The sequence below is a fragment of the Aptenodytes forsteri genome, unplaced genomic scaffold (genome assembly GCF_000699145.1).
Source record: "Aptenodytes forsteri isolate BGI_AS27 unplaced genomic scaffold, ASM69914v1 Scaffold236, whole genome shotgun sequence".
Taxonomy (NCBI): Eukaryota; Metazoa; Chordata; class Aves; order Sphenisciformes; family Spheniscidae; genus Aptenodytes; species Aptenodytes forsteri.
Window position 1 is genome coordinate 1,077,434 of NW_008794456.1, and position 8,688 is coordinate 1,086,121.

Sequence of the window (8,688 nt, forward strand, 5' to 3'; positions counted from 1 at the left end):
AGGACACGCCCCCACCCAGAGCCCCAAATGCAAAATGCATTTTGCAAAATGCAAATATGCACTCATCCGAGGCCTCAGAGGGACGGCTCACCGTCTGTTCGGCCCCGGACAAGACACCACAGGGTTTTTCAGTCCCGCAGCAGAGGCGAAACGGCAGCCCCCTTCCCCAGCCTGCCCCGGCACCAGCGGGAGAGGGAACGGGAACGGGCATCGCTTGTCTCCCCCTCGCCAAGGAAAGCCTCCAACGCCCCGAAACAAAAAACACAACTGAACAAATGAAAACAAAACAAAACAAAACACTGTTATCACCAGCTAATTTAACACTGTTAAAAAAAAAGATCAGAGGCCACCCAAGAGCCACCCCGGGACACCAGACCTCTGATCGCCGGCTGATTTCCAAAGCCTTTCCCGCAGTCGGGTCTTTGCAGCGCTCCTCCTCGCAGCAGATGTGTTTTATAGATATTTATATATATATATTTATAATATTTAGATACTGTGTATGGTCAGACAACCCAGCTCGACTCAAGTTTTGCGACTCTTCCTCCTTCCGAACGAAACGAGACGCACAGCGACACCCCAACCTTTTCCACGCCCCGCGGGAAGAGCAAAACGGTTTTGGCAGCTTCACCGGTGGATAAAGCAGTCCCGACCCGGAGGCTCTGCGAAGCGAGCGTCATGGAGAAGCTTCTCGTCCCTCTCTCCTCCCCTTCTGTTCGGCGTGGGCTTTACACCGTCGCCCCCAGCATGGCATCTGTCCCCGTCAGGATCTCGTTCTGGTTGGAATCCAGTCCGAAAAATTTGACCTTGAGTCCGTCGACCGGGTGGACCACAGGCACCAGGGTGATTTTGGGGAAAGTCCTGGTGGCGAGCTCGAAGCGGCTGGGGGGGGGCAACTCGATGGCCAGCGCCTTGAGGAAGAGTTTGGCCAGGTGCTTGCCCAGACAGGTCCGTACGCCTCCTCCGAAGGGGAGGTAGTGGAACCTGCCGTCCTTGTCTTCGCTTCGACCCTGCCCGAAGCGGTCAGGGTCGAAGACGTCCACGTCCTTGAAGACGGGGGCGGCGTCGTGGGTGTCCCGGATGCTGTACATGACGCTCCAGCCTTTGGGGATTTGGAAACCCTGCAGAGAAGAGGGAAGGGGTGGAGAGAAAACCAGAGCGAGTCAACCCTACTGTAAAGGGAGAGGGAGTGGGAGAACAAGATAAAGCCGTTTTGCTTTGTCTGCTTTTTCCCATTTTCTTTGGGTTTATTATTCGAGCGTGACGCAGATTTAAAAGAAAACCAGAGAGTGCAGCACAAAGGGCTGGGAGATGGGAATCCTGGGTTTATTCCTGCCTCTATCCCAGGGACCCGCTGGATGATCCGTTGCTATTTATTTGCTTTGCGGTCGCTGGCAGGAGTCGCCTACCAGGAACCCCGTGGTGCTTGACTGCCGCCAGGCAAAGGGAAGCAGCTTTTCTCGCGCCCGTGCCATGCCCTGCGCGCTGACCAGCCCTCCCCCGAGCATCCCATGGCTTTGCTCACACCCCGCTGCCTGTCAGCCCCACACGCCCAACGCACATGTCAGGGCCCGGGTGATGAGAAACGGCGCGGATTTATCATCCCCTGAGCACTTTAAAAGGTTTCCGACTCAATCATTACATTAGTAGGATTTACAGTGACAAGCCAGGTCTCAAGATTTTGTTTTGCTACTAGGAAATTCCAGCCATTGCGGTGAGTAATCCGCCTTTCATCCAGCAGCCTGGAGATGCCCTTTGCAGTAAACCTTTCCCTTGTCACACCCCAGTTTAGTTTTTGGCGTCAAACATTGTCACGAGTTGCTCTTTGAAGCATCACGCCTGTCTCCTCTTTGACAGCCTGAGTGCATCCCTCCCCTGCCATGGGCCAGACCCCATCATCCTCCTCTGAATCCGGAGCAGTTCCACCTCCCATCACCAGGAGGACCTAATTTCTCCTCCCTGAGGTCTCATCTAAGCCAGGCTCAAGCAAGCTTTGCAACAACATGCAAAAAGGTGGTTTTGGGGAGCTCACGGTGCAGCCGCACCCCAGAGAGATGGCAATACTCACATCCAGCTCGAAGGTTTGCAGCACTGTCCGGTACCCCCCAGAGATGGGGGTGAAGAGGCGAAGCACCTCCTTGATGACGCAGTCCAGGTAGTGGAGGCTGTTGATGTTGTCGAGCCGGAGGGAGCCCTCACAGATGCAGCCGTTGTGGAGGATGCCCTTGCTGCGCAGCTCCTCCCGCAGCTTCTCCAGGACCCGGGGGTGTTTGAGGAGCTGCGTGATCAGAGAGGTGCTGGCGCTGGCGGTGGTGGCGTAGGCAGCGAAGATGAGCTCCAGGGTGCCATCCTGAAAGACAAGAGCAAAGCTGGGGTAAGACACAGGGGATGGACAGACAGACAGGCCAGCAGCCGCGGCACGTCAAGGGACAGGCACACGGGCTGTAGCAGCCTGCCACAGGGCATTTCTTTCCCCTCCATATCACGGCATGCAACGCCATGGGGCAAAGGGACATTTCCCCCTCCTTGCCCTCTGCATGGGCAAGTTCTCCAGCTGCTGGGATGTGGCTGCTGCTGCTGGTGGGAGAAGGAGGGCAGAATCACTCCCACCCCAAAGATGTTTTCCTTGCCCCTCTCAGCTGACGCTGCAGAGATTTCCCCACACCCAACAGCTCTCCAGCCTGGTCATGTCTAACTGCAAGGTCTCTCCTTGTGCCGGCACAGGTCTTGGACATGTGCCACGGGGAGCTTCCCACAGAGCCTTGGAGGATACTGAGGGCCAGACAGGCAGGAGAGAAAACCCTGGGGAAGGCTTTGGATAGCACATGAAGGACAAGTTATGCCATGACCCTGCTGCAGATAACAACTTGCCGAGGGCTCGTTTGCCCTGCTAAAGGAGGCACCATAAAACTGGATGGGTCAAGGGATGAAGCTGGTCAAGGCTGAAAGCTTCAGCAAACTTGTACGGTCTTTTGGCATTCCCTGGAAATGCTTTTTAGAAAGGGCTGAGCGTGATCTGCAAATAGATATGGCCCATAGGAAAGCAACTGGCTTGTTGGCACCATAATCCACCAGACCAGGATTCACCTGCAGCTCCAACAACACATTGTGTTCCCCCAGCTCTCACTGACCATCTCAGTTCTGCCCCAAAAAAATCCTCCTTACACCAGCTCACGCTTTGCTCTTCGGGGAGCCCCTGCCCTGAGCACAGCAAGGACAAGGTGGCCAGGGGGAAGATCTTTACCTTCAACTCCTGCATGGTGAGCTCCTTGCCATGCTCTTTGCCGCTCTCTATCAGGATGTCCAGCGCGTCGGCGTAGTCCTTGCCCTGTGTGTTCTGCAGTTTCTCCTGAATGGCTTTCTCCAGCCCCTTCTGCAGCGTCTCGCGTGCCCGGATGCCCTGCGGAGTGGAAAGCCATCAGACCACGCAGGACACAACATTAGCACCACCATCCCGAGCCCAGCGTCCCCAGGAGCTGGAGACGTGCTCAGGACAACACGTTTAAGCAATACAACTGAAATTGCAGATGGTCAAAGAGAAGAATAAAGATGCTGAAGTTGTTCCCGGGGCAGGAGGAGCAAGCCCCGAGTGGGCGAGATTACAGGCAAGAGTAATCAGCACCTATGTGCAAATGATAGGTCTGATGTGGGAGCCCCAGTACTGCACCAGTTCACAGGCCTCCGGCTCACCCTGGGATGTATGGCAGTCCCTGGGAAAATTGTCTCACAAAGGAAAGACAATTCATCTGAAAGGATCCTCTTCCCGGGAGCGTAACGGGCTTCCCGAGCAATTTTATCACCTGGTCTCAGTAAAGCAATTCCTATGTGAGTGCAGCTGCACCTGGCTAGCCGGCTGCTGCAAATGCTTCGGGGCTGCAAATGGTTGGGCTCATTCATGCGGTCAATAACAATAACAAAATTTGCAGTGATGATCACAAAAATAAATTTTAAAACCCCGTATTTCCGTTACCAAAATTCCCCATGAAAAAAATACAATTTTTTGTCTATGTTTTTTGTTACGTTTTCATTTTGCATCATTGGTCAAAAAACTAGAACAGTTCTTGGAATTAGAAGGTCCGCTGACCTGATTTGGCCTGGGGACAGGAGGGAAGTAACAGGAGAAGGGTCAAAGAAATACAGCAAAACAGCCAGTTACAAGTGAGGAAAAATTACGCATTAAATCCGGGCAAGTCCTGACTGTATTCTCCCTTGCATTGAACCGCTCAGTCCCTAGCACTCTAAAAACCCATGAACGGATGTCCGTCTCCACTCTACCGAAACAGGACTTTGTAGCCCAAAATGGACCCGCTGCTAGAGGTCAGAGGATGAGGAGACATCCCACCAAGAACCTGTAGAGATGGGGATTAGCCACCGCCCCATTAACCACAATAACTTGGTGTTATCGGCTGGTGGAGGACTTAACCCAAATCTCTTACCCTCCTGTAGCCGCTGAAGGGAAGATCCACAGGCAAAGAGAAGACATTCTCCACGAACTGCTGGTAGACCTCAAAGAGGCGGTTGAGCTCCTCATCGGGGATGCGGAAGCCCAGCAGGACACGGATGGCCATACGGAATGTGAGCTTCTGGGTCTCGTGGTAGACATTGATGGACTCGGGGTTGCTGCTCCAGGCCCGAAGGGTGTCTTTGATCACCAGCTGGATCTTGGGGAGATAGCTCTCCAGTGCCTCATGGCTGAAGATTTTGGAGAAAACCTACAAAAGAGAGTAAGCAGAGATTTCTACGCAGCCCCAACACGCTCATCTTTGCCTTTCTCTAGTAACCAGCTTCTGCCCACAAAAATGGACATCACAGGTCTCCTGCGCTGAGCAGAAGACTCATCATCATCCAGAATTCATCATCCAGAATCATCGACTCCTAAAAAGCTGCCAAAAAGGGCCGATGGAGAAATATTAGCTGACAGATCCTCCGCAGGCTGATCCCCACCACAACCGTCACAAATGACGGGCAATAACATGGTGCAAACCAGAGACGGGAGGAAACACTTCACCCTGCGCACGGCAGGATGGATGGAGCCGGGTTTCCCGCAGCTCCGTGTGCCAAAAAGGGCCGATGGAGAAATATTAGCTGACAGATCCTCCGCAGGCTGATCCCCACCACAACCGTCACAAATGACGGGCAATAACATGGTGCAAACCAGAGACGGGAGGAAACACTTCACCCTGCGCACGGCAGGTTGGATGGAGCCAGCTTTCCCGCAGCTCCGTGTCTCATGGCTCCCAGTTACATTCATCCCACGATTTGGATGCTACTAATACATCTCTTCTACAGGGATTCTCTAGTGTCTAACATTATGGTTGTGCACACACACAGACACATGCAAACTTTTCTCTCAGTGGGAAGCATCGGCAGTTTCTTGCACCTATCAACCACCCTTTTTTAATATATATGTAAAAAATAAAGCAAAATAATTATTTTGAGGCATTTACGATCTCTCTGAAATCTGGCTGAACTTAGACAGGGGTTCAAGTGGGGAAGAGAGGCACACACGTACCAGAGGCTGCGATCGCACACGGCTCATTTCCTTGGGAAACCGGGCAAAAGAACTGATGTCAGTAGACAGTATTAATTTAAGCTCTGCGAGTAAACACTGCGCGGGAGTGGGCCTCCCCAGGTCTCCGATGCTAACGGCTCCTTACTCCAATTTGGGCCAGGGCCCGCGCGTTGCCCGAGGAGCTCAGCAATGCCAGGAATGTCCCTTCAGCCCTCCCCGGCGCAGCCCACAGCACACGCTTTCATTCGGCATCCCCGCCGCATCCCTCCCAGAGTGCACCGGAGGAAAAAGTGCTGTTTGTTTATTTTTTATTAACCTACACACACACACACAGGGCAGCACGCACACACGCGCCGCCACATGCCAGGCCTCCGGGAAAATCAAATTAGAACAGGCTCCCAAGGAGGGAGCTGCAAGCCTGCAAAGCCTCCACCGGTGGCCAGTTCCCGGGGGGGCTCAATGCACAGTGGGGGAGCTGCAAAGTTATCAAACCAACAAGAGGAGAGAAATCAAAGCCGCCCCCTCTTTCCATGAGCGCCGGACTCGCTGGAGCTGTAAATGTGAGAATTTCCTCCGCAGTCAGCACTCAAAGGGAAAGGTAACATTTTCCTGGCTGCGACCCCTCATTGCTAATGCACATCGTTCGCTGGGAGTTTGTTTGGTGAAATAACACCTCTGTCCCCTCGCAGCCCGGGCAGGAGGCTCGACAAGAGCCGCTTCATAACGAGCTGCACTCGGGCTGAGCCCCAAGTAAAACTCATCACACAATACACAGTGGGGCAGAGCTCGGAGGCTCCCCGTGGAAATATCAGCTTGCAAACGGAACGGTAGGAGCGATGGGAGAGAAAATGCAAGCAGACCAACAGACAGATCTGCCTGCAGACAGACAGCCGTCCCCGGATGGCTACGCAGAGCAGAGGCATGAATGAACGGAGCGGAGCAATGAATGAACGAACAGCGGGGCCACGGTGAGATCACGGCGAGCGCGTGAGATGCTGCGGCTGCTGCTTTCTGCTGCCTTTCCATGCTTCACAAGCTATTTTTAAGCCTGGAAAGGGCAGTGATGCTCAGGCAGACCTGCCTGTGTGAGGGGGTGAAAAAGCAGCCACTCAGAAAAGAAAAGCTGGAGGTGCTAAAGCTGAGCCCCCCCGGCTGCCTGGGGAAGGTACGAAGGGATCTGGGAAAGGACTGGTTCCTGGTGGCCATGAGCAGGACACCAGGCTTTGAGGCAGTGCCGGCTGGAGGAGAGCTGGCAGCCCCGAGCTGCTCGACAGGGATGGGTCAGGACCTCCAGCGTGGGGCCGGCAAAGGGACACCAATGTCTCACCATCCGACTGGCGTCTGCCCTTCATCCATACTGCGGGGTTTGGGATAAGGACAGAGGCTCCCAGTGAATCACGCTGCTCTCCCCAAAGGCTTCCCATGACTCAGTTTCTCCAGCTGAAAGCAGAGCCGATGAGGGGACAGCCTCTGCTTAAGGAGAGCCGAGGCTGCAGCCTTGCTTGGAGCCACCATCCCGATGGAGGTGGCCCCTGGGGCTCCTGACCTGGGGCAAACCCCGTCCCCCCCCAGCTCTGCCCAGCATCACCCACAGGCAAAGTGCTCGAGGACCCCCTGCACCCTGCAAAAAGTGCAGCAGCCCAAGAAATGCCTCTGGTCCCACCGTGCAAAACTGCTGCAGTGGTGCAGAGAACCAGCCCGGGACTGGATCCACACCCCGCGGACCAAGCCAGACCCTGAAGAGGAGAGTGCCTGTCCCAAGGAGCGATGTGCAGCAAAGGCACAGAGGAGGGGACCCTCAGGAAGAGAAGACTGAGCCCCTATGGAGGTCAATGCAGCACCTGCCCAGCCTGAGAAAGGGCGAGCATTTAGCACTAGGGGATTGGGGGGGATTTTTTTCTTTTTTTGCTCTTTTTTGAGCTGTCCTTTTGCTATCAGGCCTCTCCAGCCCCAGCCAGCTGCACCCCACATCTGCCGGAGCCTGCAGCTCCCGGCCACGGGGCCAGCCAACATCGCGAGCCCCGGCCACGCTGCCAGCTCGCTGCAACGTCCCGTCCGCTCGCCACCGCTGCACTCCACGCCGCCTAATCCCAGATGTCAGCGGATCCTTCCCCCGCCAGACACAAGTCTGGATCCCCTTCCAGTCACCTCCAGTTCAACCCTGCATCTTTCCAGTTGATTAAAAAGGAGAAAAAGGCAGCCAACTTTCCCCGACAAACCTCCGCGCGTTTCTAGCCTAAAATTCCTGCGCCCTCTAGTGAAGCTGAGCCGAACGTCTCGGCCGCTCACCGGAGCAAGACCAGGCAAAGCCAAGGAGCATCGGTGCAAAAACAGCTGCTCCAGAGCTGCCAAGAGGCAAAATCAGCTCTAAGGTGATGCTCAGCTTTGCTAACAGCGAGATGCAATAGCCCAGCCATGGTGGGGGTCCGGCTGGGTGGCCTCGGCGGCAGTGCCGGGGCAGTGGCCAGGACTTTTCAGGGATGCTGGCAAGAGCCTCCATTTTTTTCACATTTTGATATGTTCCCAAAAGAACCAAGTCTTGGGATTTGCTCTGTCTGGGCGCATTCATTTACACACACACACTCACCTCACGCCGAGGGAGACACCACCACCCAGCGAGCCTGGCTGGAAACTTCCAATCCGCCTCATAGTGGAAACAGGATATTTAAAGATTTATGGTTTTCCTAGGGCAGAAAATTCCTTCCCAGTGTCTCGGCTCCAGGATCTCCTGGAGAGATCTAGCTCCATGTGACAGTGAACTGCCCCCGGTCCCAGCTGGATAATACCCCAGCCCCATCCTTAAACCACACCAAAGAGGAGAGGACATTCAATCGAAGAGCCCTGAACTTCAACCCACAGTGTTTTCATGCGTAGGAAAGGCTTCGTTTGGTGGCTGGGATGGAAAGGAATTAGCAGGGACGATGCTTTTCATTGTGTTACCCCTCCTTGGTTCTGGCCAAGCCTCCCCATGCCAAGCACAAGCTTCAGCCCCTGCCTTTTGCTGACCATGGTCTCCCCTGCTCCCACCTGGCACGTCAGCACGGCAAAGAGGGAACGGAGTTTTCCTTCCTCCCCTCCAGGAGGAAAACTTACGCTTTGGGATCAGACACCTGCGTCTCATCCAGCCCACGCCGGCCAAGGCTGCTGGCCCGACCAAACGAAGGCACGATTAGCATGGA

General features: G+C 54.8%; 1 protein-coding gene across 1 annotated transcript; it reads right to left on the reverse strand.

Moving 5' to 3' along the window:
- Positions 1-715: 715 nt before the first annotated feature.
- LOC103908354 (cytochrome P450 26B1) lies at positions 716-8,158 on the reverse strand. The gene is made up of 6 exons (XM_009290711.1): positions 8,097-8,158; positions 7,479-7,593; positions 4,434-4,709; positions 3,242-3,397; positions 2,066-2,347; positions 716-1,118 (listed from the first exon to the last, which is right to left on the reverse strand). Exons 1-6 carry the CDS (start codon positions 8,156-8,158, stop codon positions 726-728), a joined length of 1,284 nt encoding a protein of 427 aa, XP_009288986.1. The 3' UTR covers positions 716-725.
- Positions 8,159-8,688: the final 530 nt, after the last annotated feature.

Coding starts and splice junctions, on each gene's coding strand:
- LOC103908354 (XM_009290711.1), bottom strand. CDS start 8,158: ATGAGGCGGATTGGAAGTTTCCAGCCAGGCTCGCTGGGTGGTGGTGTC. Junction 2,348..3,241: donor TCACCATGCAGGAGTTGAAG/GTAAAGATCTTC, acceptor CTTGTCTTTCAG/GATGGCACCCTGGAGCTCAT. Junction 1,119..2,065: donor TGCAAACCTTCGAGCTGGAT/GTGAGTATTGCC, acceptor TCTTCTCTGCAG/GGTTTCCAAATCCCCAAAGG.